Raw genomic sequence first — 15,340 nt, forward strand, 5'->3', positions numbered from 1 at the left:
TACAGAAAATTTCTTTTTGCTACTCTTCTAAAAGTGTTCAAATAAATAAAGATCATCTTAAGATCAAGTTAGAGGGAAAGAGCTTCTGTGGTTCAGGCAATAACATCTTTTTGAAACATTTATGTTCAGTCAGTGTGAACCCATTCAAGCAAGTCAGTGAAAAAGAAAACTGTATACATTTTTTTTTCAGCCACTAGGAGTTTTTTATATATATTTTTCATGTTGACAAAATCTTTTCATTGATATTAATCACTTATATGCATCTAGGCAAAGAAGTGCCCTTACATGTGGGATGGGGTTGGACACCATGTTTTGATCAGCATAGACTAGCGTAGCATTTGATGGTTAAGGAAAAAGTTACAGGTCTCATTTCAAAAATACAACGTGAACATAAATTTTACTTTAATAAAAGCAATACAGGTTTTTCTTACAGACTGTAGAAATATATACACATGTACTTTTTAACAAATAGCACAGACCTGCAATTAAATTCAAGAGTGGTAATCATTAAAATACAGTAACAATAGAATACAAATAGTTACAGATTTTCTTGAGTTGCATAAATCAGACAAAAAAGATAATCTAATTTTTTGCACTGTTCCCCACCCCTAAAAAAAGAACACATAAAACTCAGAAGACAAGAATGCATTCATGATCCAATGTTGAAAAATAAGTAGCACCTTTAGTAATTAAAATGATTGTCTGTATTTCCAGGAAGCCTAAATAGAGCATTTCTGACTTTATAAAGAAAATAAAACTAATTGACAAGTACCATAAAGTTAACACACTGCATTGCATGTCTCAACGTTTGCATAGGATGTTTGACTGAGGAAATTAATTAAAATGGCTCCTTCAAGACAGAATATCAATTACAGTAGGGAAAAGACTCCAAGATATTTCCATATTATTGTTTGGAACTAGTGAGAAAATTTCCCTCACCTCAGGCCACGTCAGAGAAAACTGTGGGACTCTCAATTATCTGGTTCCATTCATTCATGTTCATGAGGAATGACTCTATGCCTGGCCCTAGGGGGCATAAAAGTAGTTAATCTAGAAACATCCTTGTCCACAGAATATAGAAGGAAAGAACAAACCTTGGAAAATATATTTGACACAGCAGGCAAAACACACACTCTCACAGAGGAAGTGGGCATTTGCTTCCAAATTTGTTAAGCAGCAAAACAGAGCAACTCTAGTAAGTCCTTCGCTGAAGCATTATGTCCACACAACAGCACAGCAGGATGGGGACAGGGAGCCTGAGTGCTTCAGTATCTCAGGACATTTTCCTTAAAAGGAGCTCATTACCAAAACAATTTACTTTGGATTTAAATAAATCTACATAACATTCAAGGAAAATAAAATAGGCATCTCTATGAAAACAACAGTTACCTTTCATTTTGAGAGGTCACTTTTATACATGTCTTCTTCTCTAAATTAGGAATTGCTCCATATACAAAACTTTCCAGAAATGTACATCAAGATTATTTATAGTCACTTGTTGGAAGGCAAAGGAAGAACAGTCTATCATCTCACATTTCTAAATATTGAGAGGCATTCACACTGAATATTTTATATTTTGTTGTCACAAGATGAGGCAGATACAGCCGTGGCTTATATCACAGAACAGCCAACTGAATCGTCTTAGGTGATAAGCAAGGCTATCTTGATCTTATTTCAGGGAAAACCCATATTTATGTGACTGTGTGGTGGTTTGCTCAGTGGTCATCAAAATACATAGAGAGCAAAACACATTACGTTTCACTTTGAAATCTTAGAGGCAGAGCTTAAGGCATAATTTATAATTAAAATAAATTTACAGTTTAAGTCTGAAACGCATCCTTTTCAGAAACTCTTTCAAAGATCGGGGTGATTATAGTAAAGTATATCTTAAGTGTGTCTTTTTAGTAACAAGGCATGATACATAACTTTCCCAACAATCGTAGTTCCAATTTAAAGCTATAATAAAATACTTATTGAAAGCATGTAAGTTCTAATATTTTTTCAAAATTCCCTTCACAAATGGAGAAATTTTTATTCTAGAAAATATTTCATTAATGCATATTTTAAAAGTTTCAAATCAATTGTCAATCTTAATGAATGTTTGGGAAGGTCCTTCCATCTCACCTCCAGCATAGAAATTATTGTATGATTAAAGAATGATATCAAATTTTATCATTATGAAAAAATAATGTCATAGGTACTGAAGCTGTCCACTGTCACAATGTCAGTTGGTTAGTTGGCCATCAGTCTAGTTGAATATAACCAGCATGCACCTGCCTGGAGAAGAGTTAAGGTCTCCTGTATGCACACAAGATTCTCTTGGACCATGTCAGTTTATGAACATCCTCCTTACAATGCACCCTATAGCAGATGTCCCTAGTGACTACAGCAAACACTTGTATAGGCAGAATACTGTTTCCTGAACTTTGCCAAAATAAACTCAGAACAGTTACAACTCTTCTTCCAGAGAATGATTTCACTATGAATGATTTTTGGTGGGGTTTCTTTTGTTGTTATTTTTAATTATAGAAACAATATTTATGCAGGCGCAGTAAATGTAAATAGCATTCTCTGACATTAAAGCTTTGCTTGCATTGTCATCAGACACCTGATAAGTGTCTAGTTTTGCCTGATAGAACTCATTCTAGTACTTTCCTTAATATATTTTCAGATTCTTAGAGCACTGTATGAGTGATGTCCTTAAATTAAATGATGACAGTTATTTAGGAAATGAATGTGTCCTTAAAAATAAGGTCTAGATATAGGCAAAAGGGTAATTAAAAAAACGCTGATAAAATTTCTATTAACATAATACTGGCATGAATACCAGTATTATGTTACTCTTTACTATTAATATAACATCATATAATATGCAAAATCCAATAACATATTACTGTCTGTGCCTTACCTAGAATTCTGTAGTGCATCAATGAGCAGATATTTTTCAAATTGAGCTTATAAACTTGACACTGCAAAGTAATATTAACAAATGCACTTATATTGAATATGAAGAATTTTTAAGTGTGTTTTAGAAAATATTTTATTCATTATATAAGGTCATCAATATTGACAGCGGGGCTTATAAATGCATAGAACTAAAGAAATGTTAGTCAAAAGATGGGTTCTATCTTCAGTCTTGCACTCAGTTAGAGCACTGGGATACACTTAAACAAGGGTTCTACCCTGTTCTAATATACTACTTTTAAATGTGGGTAATTAACAAAAGATAGCTTAGAGAAGCAAGATGATGTGATGAATTAAACATAACTTTCACTATTTGTGTATGTCAAACAAAAGTATGCTACAACTCAAGATACATTATATTTGCATTACATCCATCCCTCCAAAACCAGCATTTCAATTGGCTGGCCCTATCTTGTGAAGTCTAGGATTACTCAGACGTCAGTCAGTACAATGTGAGTTGTAGAAACACAGCCCATAGAAACTTGTGGTTAGTTCAGTGAGCGTGTTGTATATAAAGTAGGTGTAAAAAAACTATCATTAGATGTAATCTATATAAACGTAAAGCCTGTTTTATCATGTAAAGAAAGATTAGTCACTGTGATGTTAATAATTTGATAATATACTGGCTTTTCTGTATTACTGCTGAATGTTGCTCACCTTATAAACAAGTCTTATGAAGACTTGAATATGATGTATTCAAAGAGTATGCAGACAATGCAAATGTTGTTGAAGGACCACCACCAAGGATGTTTTCTGTGTGGAGAGTGTCCAGAAAGAGTAGACAAGAATCTTAAAGACTTAATGTATCTTAGATACATTTCCTGTCTCTAAATGTTACAGGAAAAGGAAATTCGAAGAGTGAATTAAAATGGCAGAGAAGAGTAGGAAGGACAGTGAAGCAGCGGGGACTGGACTAGGCATGATTCATTCAATGCCGATGTTAATTCTGCTCAACAGAGGGACATTTGAAAATGTTGTTCGCAATACTATCGTAACTTTTTCAGACTCTGTCCATCAATGTGTCTGAGAAAGCAAGATGAGAACTCCTAAACTTATAACACTGTGTGAAGATGCAAATTCTATTAGATACGAACACTCAAAGACTACGGTTTGCATGGTAGAAATGGTGACCTCAGTGTGTTGTTCATTTAAGTGTGTTAACAGAAACAACTTGTGTTTTTATTACGTGAGAGTTTCTGACGTGTGTGTCTCTTGGCTTTTTACCTGTGTTCTCACACATGCAGAAGCATATGGACACACAGAAGTCAAATCTGTAGAAGTGATGAGATTGTGAAGACATTAAAACAATCTGAGTGACATTTATAACTGCAAACGGTGGCGGTGGCTCTGCATCTGTGGCTCTGCTATGTTGACACCACCATGGTTAATTCTAGTTCCTCAAGGCCTGAGGCACTTTTAGAAAATTGGGGAAATTCCAGAAGGTAAGTGCCAAGGACAGATTGATTTATTTTGCTAGATTGTCAAATCAGATTCTCAGAACTCTCAGGCCTAGAATCAGAAGGGTCTTTTCTATGTGTGAGGATGTGAAGTTCTGACCTGAGGGACATATTGCCTCAGGGAAGCTATTCTTGAAATCACAAACTAATAAGGGCACCTGCATCACAGATGACATCATGTGGAAAATAGTGTGTTGAGATTGATCTCCTCAAGCAAGGAGGGATGCATTAGCTCTCCACAAAGCCTAGCAAGAGAAGACAACAAAAGCAGTAACATCTTTGAATCAAGGATCATGCTCAGAAGAAGCTGAAAGGTAACTACATATGGTGTGTTTTTATTTTGTTTTATATTTTATTTTAATTTATTATTTATTTATTTATTTATTTAATTTTATTATTATTATTATTATTTTTTGGTTTTTCGAGACAGGGTTTCTCTGTGTTGCCTTGGCTGTCCTGGAGCTCACTCTGTAGACCAGGCTGGCCTCGAACTCAGAAATCTGCCTGCCTCTGCCTCCCAAGTGCTGGGATTAAAGGCGTATGCCACCACCGCCTGGCGTGTTTTTATTTTCAAATGATGAAAATAAGTATATGCTGTCCCAATGAACTGAATTATCTCATAAAAATTTCTTGATTTCTGGGGCATTCCTATAAATGGGATAGTCACTAAAATCCAAATCATGTTTTTAAGAAAGTTTTACGGTTTACAGTTTACACCTACGGGTAACATAGGAATAGTTTATGTGTAATAAAAAAAAATGGTTTCTTCTGTTCCAACTTCAGGGAAAATATATGGCATAGGGGTCACATAAACATACCGTCATTTAGACGAGACAAGGTTTTATGAACACACTTTAAGCTGCTACATAATTATCATTTGAGATAATTTAAACTAATAAGAGAATCAGGCAATTTGATACTATGTTTTGGTTACAGTTGCTAATGGACATATAATAAATCATTATACAGATTAAAGTTAGGTCTAATTTCCAAGATGAAATTTACACTTTTATATCTGTCTTTCTACCCGCTTATGAGACAGTCGTCTGTATTTGGACGTTGAGTGAAAACCCTAGGTACTCTTCCTGCTTTGCGATAAACCAAAGACTAAAGTTTGGTTTGACAGTAAACTATTTTTAAAATTATTTTCCCGAGCTTGCACATGTATGTGTGTGTGTATGAGAGAGAGAGAGAGACAGAGAGAGAGAGAGAGAGAGAGAGAGAGAGAGAGATTCTGTTACACAAAGTTAATGACTTCTTCTAGTATGGCTTTGGTCTAAATATTAAAAGGCATTACATAGGCAGACTGCATGTCACAGACCTTTTAGCCCCTGCTCTAATTTGCATTCTCCCAATAACTTGAGCCAAACTTTTGGGATATTTTATTTTATTAAAGGTTGGAAATTGTATGAGTTTTTTTTCTTTCCTTATAAGGCATTTTTTGGATGAATGTAATTTCAACTATTTATAAATCTATATACAATTACATTTATAATTTCCATAATAATTGTAGGGATAGAAGCAAGTGAGTAAAGAAGTTTTGTCTTTACAGCATACTTTTGAACATACCAAACGGAACAGTTTTACTTATTTTCTGGTGTCTGGGTGGAGCATGTGACCATGTGAGGGAAGGTGGTTGGAACACAGAATGGAAAGGGAAAGTCTGTGAGTCAGGTGAATTTATACTAAAACATCATGTTTTCTGGCCCATTGCCTCTTCAAAAAGGATCTGGAAAAACTAGGCCAGAACAAGTACATACCCACTTATCTGTCTATGGATGATGTAGCAATAGTGAAATAGCAAAAAATATGGGATGTTTAACAACAAATGACAAAATACGTAAGCTAGCTAATGATCACAAATTGTGAGTACTCTAGTTCCTTTTGTATAATTTTGAGGTGATCAGTAGGGTGTAGTGGGCATTTTAATTGTATCAATCTAGTTTTTTATCTTGAACATCTAAAATCTATTCTTCCTTGGTGGCAGGCATGTATTCAGCCCTAACGTTGCAGAGAAAGGTGCCAGCAAGGTTCCTTCTTCTACTCGGGTGATTATGAACACATGCTTTAAGCCAGTAGTCTTTTCTCAGTCTTTGAAAGACTTCAGTAAAGCAGCAAATATCTCAACAGGTGCCATGGACTGGTAAAAGCAAACGACTGGATTCTTTTCTATTCTGGTTTTGTTACTGATTCAAGTGAGACATGGCTTAACTTAGGACCCATCCATTACAGATGTACACACTTGTCATGTTTGTAGCATGACTCTACACATCAGGTCATGCGCTTTGCAATCCTTCCACCCTCTTAAAAAAAAATCAACGCAATCAGCACAACAAATTAAGTGAATCAAGACAACTGAAAAGCAAAGAAGGAAATGCAAATTGGTTTTGATTTGACTCATCAGCAAGTGACATCACCACTTCCCAGGGAGAAAGGAAGGCACTGGAATCCACCGACAGCATCTCCTCACGCAGGTGGTAGAGCACATGGATTTTGACTGCGGTTCCCATGCTCATGGCCTTACTGTCTCTCTCCTCCTGTTGTCTGATAGGTATATTAGTTTTTAAAGGTTTTTTCAAAGAGTACAAGACATTCTTATTGGAAGCATTTATGGTTGACTAGGATGATTTTTTTTTGGACAAACAGAAGTGAATATGAAGGAAGTAATCATATAAAGGTGATTCAAGATACGGTGGGAGTAACTTTTTTTTTTAAAGTCATATGGGGTTACATACTGCCTTGCTTAATTTCTCTACAATATTGGCACATCTTGTTTTTATTGAATAATTAAAAATTAGAAACATTTTCATATTCAAGAAAGCAATTGATAAATAAAGAAAACCCAAATCATTTTTTGCTCCCTAAATATGAACCTATAAACCACATGGATGAAGCAGCGTGTAATTGTTATGAGCAAATCAAAACTTTAATGATGATATTGTGAAAATGTGGTGTCTACGTAGAGTCTTCTAAGAAATAGGAATAGCACCCACCTCTATTGAAACGGAAGAGGAGGAGGAAGAGGAGGAAGAGGAGGAAGAGGAGGAAGAAAAAGAGGAAGAGGAAAAGAAGAAGAAAGAAGAAGACATTGTAAGAGTTCAATAATAAAGCACTAAATTTTTCCTATTTATCAGAAAATGAAAGAAGACACGAAACATATAAGAGTATTTAGTTTCAGTTGCTATGTACACAATAAGAAATCACAGACCTCTCAGAGAGTTTTGTAAGAATGATTTTGAGTTCTAGACACTTTAGGTTTGGAAAATGAGCAAATGCTAAAGTAACCTGAGCAACAATTCTCTGCCATGTTGCTAGTGTGTTATAAATTACACGCCTGTCAGTCTCTACGGCCTATATTGCCAGAAATGTCCTGGGGACATGCCCCAGCTTCTGGTTTCTATTCGCAGTCATGGGTAGTCCAGTCAGTAGAGGGCAGAATTTTCAAGTGTTTCCCCTCCTTCTTTTATACCACGAGGTGTCTTCTGTAATGGAATTGAAGGCCTGAAATTGTTTTTTGCTTTTGATTACTGTAGTAGAGAATTATAAGTTGTTAGTGGGCTCAGAAATGACCCATGGTCTTGTCAGTTCTACTCTTATGAATTACTCATGAGATTACAGTTGTGTCACTACTTTGTGCTGGGGAAAAAATAGAATCTAGTCTACTTGAACATGTCAGCTCTTCTAATTTATTTTACTTGAATAGTTCAGCACACCATTAAATTGGCATTGAGCCCAGGTTTTATTTGTGTTTATTGTCTTGCTTGTTCCTTGACTATTTGCATCTATTATATTTCTAGTTCCTCAACCTAGAACTGACCTTAATGCTTGCATGTAATTAAAATGGTATAAAAGCAAAAAGGAGGAGGGGGATGGGATAGGGGATTTCTAGGGAGGGGAAATGGGGAGAGGGAATGACATCTAAAATGTAGATAAATAAAATATCCAATAAAAAAAGTCATCAAAAATGTACATTATGGCTTAAGAGGCTTCTAAAGTCAATGGATTCTGCTGATTGTTCAATGTCACTGCATTTTAAATCAATTCATGTGTTAGGTATGAATTCTGGAAATTAATAGCGGGGCTCTATTGTCTAGCAGCTAGCCCTAATTGCAGCCTCTCAAAGAGACTGGGTGGACAGGTGTGTGGATTAAACTGGCCTGACTGTAGCAGACTGATGGTGGAAAACCTGTTTTGTTTTTAGCCAAACTTATCCATGTAGATTTTTCCTTTAGTTTTTTTTTTTTTTTTTTTGTTAACAACACTTTGATTTTTCACACTTTGATTTTTAATCCACACTGCAAAACTGCATGCAAACGTAACACATTCCCGCTTCCCAGAGGAGGTTTTTTTTTTCCCCTTCAACTTAAAAATGACTATGATAATATTTTTTCAAATTCATTTATTTCTTTATGATCTCCCGATACTCAGTGTTTGTGTGAATACATGTGTGATTCTTTGTGTGTTGAAAAGGAAAATGATTGTCCTCAATTCACTTCATGACTTAATACCAGATGAACGATGAACCTTGAAGAGAGTTGTTATGTGGAATTAATGTTGAATTGTGAATAAGCTGGGGTCTAGGATGCCCATCTCATTCTGCAGCTAAAAGGAAAAGTAGGCAGAGGATTTAAAAAAAAAAATTCTCTGTTTTCATCAAAACTCATACGCGCAGATAAGCAATGGTGTGGATTTTCTACATGCACAATCTCAAAAGTTAACCATCCCAACCAATTATAAAGCATTAATTTATAGTATGTCATTGGGGAAGATAACAGTTTCCTTACTGTTTGTGATCTTTTGTTGCAGCTAAAATCCTTTGCAATTCTTTGAAAAAAACACAAAGAAACTCATAAGTAAATTCAAGAACACTGATTCGGAGATGAGACTTGTTAAATACTACTTTCTTTGTCCCTTTCTGAGGGAAGATTTTGTGCATTAGAAACTTTGACAGCAAGTTCGTCCTCTTTAGGTCTGCTCATAGCCTCCATTTCTTTGGACTGATGAGTAGCAGATTTCATCTTCTTTGCTTTCTCTCTCTTCCTTTCCTTTTCGAGAAGGCTATAGTTGATACAATTGCCAATCAGTAGGTAAGTGCCTGATGTTAACACGACTATCCCACTGGCTATGTACAGGTATTTATATTGTCCAGTTATATCAAGCAATTTACCTATGAGACAAAGAACATCCTTTAAGAAGGCTTGATAAGACTATAACATCTAGAAGAAACATCCTCAGACAAACTGTATTCCTCTCATTTAAATTAAGTATCAAATTATACTTTAATATAGAAAATATTGTAGATTATGTTTCTATATATATTCAGATATTTATAGGATTAACTTTTACCAGCATCTCACATTTACTAAAAACTATTTCTGGCAATAAAATATAATCGACTTATATATAACAATCAAGATATATTAGGCATACATGTGTTTGTATAATAATACATAGGAATATAAATCATTTTTTAGTATACAGGCATGTGGTTTCATATGTATTTAACTATTAATTTGCACCAGACATTTATATCACTTTCCATGGTTGTGTGTTTATTATTTATTTGTATTGTTTTGTTATAGTGAAAAGCAGAAAGAAGCTTATTCAATGTGGCCACCTTAGGAAAAGGGATAAAAAATTCCACAAAACCCTCCAATTCAATTTCTGGGTACTGAAAAAAAAAAATCAAAATTTTCACAGAGTAGCAAGGCTATGGACTTCTCACCAGACTCAGGTCAAGGTATGATCACCAAAGACTGACCCTTACTGTCTGGGTTTCAGTTTTATCCTTTGAGGTGATCTCATAGATAGTCAGAACTGTGGGAATGGTCCTCTCTGGCTGGTTCCTTTCCCTCCTCACAGCATGAAATTCCTGGGGAAGTTCTCATTTCTTTGGGGTCCAGAGTTTCAATCATCTGATAGATCAAGATACATAAGACTCTCTTTAGAACATTTTCTTTGTGTGTGTGTGTGTTTTGTTTTTTCGAGACAGGGTTTCTTTGTGTAGCCCTTGCTGTCCTGGAACTCACTCTGTAGACCAGGCTGGCCTCGAACTCAGAAATCTGCCTGCCTCTGCCTCGCAAGTGCTGGGATTAAAGGCATGCACCACCACCGCCCGGTTTTGTTTTTTTTTTTCCAGGCCAGTTACAATACTACCTAAGCATCACAACTATTAAAGCTGCATGGCTGGGGCTTGCTGTATAACTTGCAGGTAGTTCTGTGACCTCATTCCCATCCCCCTGCTTATTGCTTTTCCCCCTTTCTTTCCACAATTTATGGGTTTTTTTTTTTGTTTGTTTGTTTGTTTTGTTTTTTGTTTTTTGTTTTTTTTTTTTTTTGTACTACATCCCAGTCACAGCCCCACTCTCTCCTCTTTTCCCAGTTCTGCCTTTAATTAGGAAAGAGCCACTAGGATTTGTGATTGTTCGTTAATGGCTTCACTGCGCTCATCATAGACTGAGCTTTTACCTGTGCTATTCTTGATTATTGTGACTATAAAGTGATCTGAATGTGCTCTGTGAACTATGGATTGCCTTACTTTTTTAAATTAATTTTCATCATTATAGTTATCAAAGTAAAGCCTGATTGCTTTCTATTTTTTTAAACATCTATTTTATTTTATTATTATTTTGTGTGTATAAGTGTGTGTGTGTGTGTGTGTGTGTGTGTGTGTGACTGTTTATGCACATGTATTTGCATGTATCCTTTGAAACCCAAAGTGCACAATGGATCCCCTAGAACTGGGGTTACAAGCCTTCGTGATCTCCCTCATGGCAGTACCAGGAACTGAATTCTTGTCCTCTGGAACAGCAGAACTGTTCCATCTCTCTGATCTCCAGATTGTGGAATTTTAAATGAGGCCAAACATAGCTCGTATTCTTAACTTGTTGCAGGACATTCTCACAGAACCTTGTTCATAGGTGTTATACAACTTTGGAGGTTAAAACCTTCTTTGTTTTATGGAATCGCACACTAGCCGGGAAGAATCTATCTGTTCCATTTGACTAAAACTTGCCTGGTGCCATTGAGGCTGAAAGTCAGCTGACTCTGTAACACTTTTAGCTTTTCAGTTCATGCTTAGATTTTCCTTCTTTGTATGCAAGCATTAAATTCTTAGTAACTCCTAAGGACGGACAAACTTTAATGTCCAGTATTGTTATTACTTATAACTTGTATCCTAAGTAATCTTAATGTACACTTTCAAGTGCATCTGTTTGGTCAGATTTCCTAATGTTTCCATAGCAATATAGTTAGTACTAAATTGAGCTCTTTAAAATATTCCCACTTGAGAAAATTTCCCTGGTTTAAAAAACAAACAGTTGTTCTGCACACCAGTCAGGGTTCGGTGATTGTTTGAGTAGGCATAACATAGACATGGTGGAAAATTTAGATTATCAGGGTTCTGAACAAGAGGGAGCAGGCCGAGAACCTAAATAAATGAGCTCAGTATTCACGATACACACACAGGCATCGCTAGAGATGACTCAATCACAATTAACCAGTCACACCATGTCATGGCCAGCACCCAAATACATTTAAAATCTAACAGTAAAGAAAGGTTTAACTTAAATCCAGCAGGGAAAGTGTTTTCTATTTACCCTTATATTGTAAAATTAAATAGTAGAACTGTCTACCCTAGTTTCCTTCCAGGAACATTCTCAATCTATTTCCAAAGGAAGTCACAAAATAATTCACAGGAAGGCCAACAAAACCCAGTGGTTCTATAATGTCTATTTTAACCATTTTTATTTTCTCCCACTGGTTTTTCTTCTCATCTTTCTTTTTGTCCTGTCCCTCTAACCTTCTTGTGTTTTTCTTTTTTAAGAAAATAATTTATTTTTAAAAATTCAGGCCAGTTTCTCAGCATTTTTTTTCCGGTGGTCTCTACATGTATTTGATTTTTCTCAGTAGGAAGTTTAGAACAGTTGCTTCCATGGCCATCTCTTGAGACCATTTCAGATCCTGAAAGTCTACGTCTCAACTTTGTCATTTATAAACATAGAGCAGAAATTACTTACTCAAAAATATGAACTCTAATGTACTCTCCTTCATTCCTGCATGCTATATCAATGATATTAACTTAGGCTCATAACTTTGTCAGCCTGAGATCTTAAATTTTGGGTTAAATAAACCAACTATGAAATTTTCAGGTGTAAAAACCTCTCTAGTCTTTTAGGAAAGCAATGTTATTCACACATTAATTATCTAATAAAGCACACTAATCCCTACAGATAACATACTTGTTCACAGACACTTATGCTATTATTCTGCTGTCCTTGATGAGAAATATTCTTACCAGCCAAAGGAGGGCCTAAGAGAACCGGACAGCATTCCACAATTGTTACAAGTCCCACAGCACTGGAGAACCTGGCAGCTCCAACAAGGTCCATAAGACATTCAAAGAGGAGACTGCTAATACTTCCAAATCCCACTCCAAAAAATATAACGTAGACCACCAAAGCTGAGTAGGAATGCGCTAGGGGGCATAAGAGATGGCATATGCCGGTAAACATGATTGCCGCACTGAAGAAGTACTGGATTCGTGGACGGATTAACTTAGTGTTGCATATTAATCCTACAGAAGGCCGAGCAAACATATCGGTAAAAGCCATCACGGACAGTAAAAAAGCTGAGTTATAGTCATCCACTCCTTTGTGTTTAGCATATGGGGCCAAGAATATAATAGGAGCAAAAATCCCTAAAAACAACACGACATTTCCAGATAGGTAGATCAAAAATCCTCTATGAGCAAAAAGGCTGAAATCTAAAAACTTATTAATCTTTTGTGCTGTTGATACCTTACTGGCTTTCTTCATACTTGCATCATGCTTTGAGCCAACCTTACTTTTAGACTTCACAGAACGTGGACTTTGCCTGACAGGTCTCATGAGGCTTCCGGCCACACAGGAGTGCAAAAATATGCCTCCCAAAATCAAAAAACTCCCCTTCCAGCCGTACTCGTTAACTAGATACTGATTGAAAGGAGCCAGTGTGCTTAAGAAAACAGGACTTCCAGCCATGGCGCAGCCATTGGCAAGGGGCCGTTTCCTATAGAAGTATTTCCCAATTATTGTTAAGGCTGGTTGCAGGTTGAATGCTAATCCTAAACCTGAAACACAAAAGGGAAAACAGGGCAAAGAAAGAAAGAAAACAATATCACGTTATGTTACTCTCCAGAGAAATTCCTCAAAATGTTCACTTATATAAAATAAGACAATCAGACATGCAGCAGGACATTGTGATCTTTGAGGATTATAAATAGAAATGTAAGTATACAAAAACCAACCTCAATTGGTTTTCATAACTAAACACAGTAAGACTGCTTCAGAGTCCTTGGATTTAAGGCAGACACATAAGGTACTTCTGGGGTATAAAAGCAACACCACAGAATAGGCTATAGCAAGGAGTAAATTATGAATTCTTAATCAGAATCGTATAATCCCACAGGTAAATTGATTCCTTCCTCTTCATATATACTTATGTGCAAAAAAAAAAATGAACTAGATTTGAGAGATTTAAAAATGTGGGTGCTCTGCTATGTCACTAAAATGAATTGTTCACAGACTAAAAGAGTCACAATTTCAAACAGTTCTACCTCCTCATAGATATTGTGCTCAATACCAGGCAATAATAAAATAGAGAAATAAGTTTATGCCATGATTTCATGGCATATCCACCACATTCTAAATGTGATATCTAGAGAGCTACCCACGGGTTAACTAAAAATGTCCTTTTATGAGCTGGAGTACATTTTATTTTAAGAAGCTTTAGTTGACTCTTTGGGGCCCAGTTCCCACCCTGAGATTCTCAGCAGTATGGGTTTTTGCAGATCCCCTAGACATGATCCTTTTCAGCAGTGTAGACGAATAGTCCTTTTAAAAGCACACAAATTAATTTATGTAAATTATCTCTTTTGCTATATTACTATTTATACTATTCTATTTCTAAAGGATGATTAAGGTGTGAATCCTTTATCCTACTACTTTGGATAATTAAAAACCATATTGCTGGATATATTCTGGGATATATAACAGTATATACAAATAATCAAAACCCTTGATGACAATTTCTAGAATAAATTTTGTCTAAAAGCTGTGAAAGGAACAAAAAAAAAAGCACTTTTAGGAAAAGAGGGCGTATCCTCTCTAACTTTTCCTCAAGTGCAGCACTGAGATATGTAGAACTGGTATAGTTAGGCAGATTCTCATAGATGTATGGGCAGGTAGCTTGTCAGCAGAGGAAGCTGAACCAAGAACCCACGTAGGAAATTTCATTTATCTTTATTTGCCTTCTCTCTGAAAAAGATGAAGACTTTTTGCCTGAAACACCACAGAGTGGTTCATTCTAGAAAGACCACACAGTGGTTCATTCTGGAAACACCACATTCTAGAATGACCAAGGCCACCAAGACCCAAACACTTGTAATTGTGTCTGAATAGCAGGGATGGTGATGAAAACCCAAGTATGGGAACTTCAAAACAATGGTATCTTTATCTCACCTTCTTTGTCTTCTCTAGTGAGAAACAAGAGAGTCAGGATGTCTGTAGATATGGAAAACAGGCAGTCTCCCCACTACAGTCCTTGGCTTTGATATAGAATGCTTAGGTTTGACATTTAAAATATGAAAAATATTATTTAAAAGCCAGAGTCACATGGAGAGGTGACACATGTCAAGACTGGTCATCACTATTATTGCAGTTCTTTACTTTTGTTGCTTTTAGTATGTAGTCCATTTGGGTCTTGAACTCACTGTGCAGTCAAAACTAACATTGGGCTCAAACTTTCTTGCCTCAGTTTCCCCTATGCTGGTTTTATAATGTTATATATTACATATAATATTATATATAATGCTATGTATAATATATAATTATAATAACATATATGTGATACAAACAGCAGACATGCTTTGTAATGTCTGC

General features: G+C 35.8%; 1 protein-coding gene across 6 annotated transcripts in view; it reads right to left on the reverse strand.

The window, feature by feature from the left end:
• Positions 1-385: 385 nt before the first annotated feature.
• Positions 386-15,340, reverse strand: part of Slc16a7 (solute carrier family 16 member 7) — a 163,550-nt gene continuing 148,595 nt past the window's right edge. For all 6 annotated transcript variants that reach the window (XM_076920387.1, XM_076920382.1, XM_076920385.1 and 3 more), the window contains 2 exons: positions 12,718-13,530; positions 386-9,588 (listed from right to left, as the gene is read on the reverse strand). In XM_076920387.1, coding sequence (XP_076776502.1) covers positions 9,311-9,588; positions 12,718-13,530 — 1,091 coding nt within the window. In that variant the 3' untranslated portion in view covers positions 386-9,310. The remainder of the gene's footprint in view (positions 9,589-12,717; positions 13,531-15,340) is intronic.

This window comes from Arvicanthis niloticus, chromosome 22 (genome assembly GCF_011762505.2).
Source record: "Arvicanthis niloticus isolate mArvNil1 chromosome 22, mArvNil1.pat.X, whole genome shotgun sequence".
Taxonomy (NCBI): domain Eukaryota; kingdom Metazoa; phylum Chordata; class Mammalia; order Rodentia; family Muridae; genus Arvicanthis; species Arvicanthis niloticus.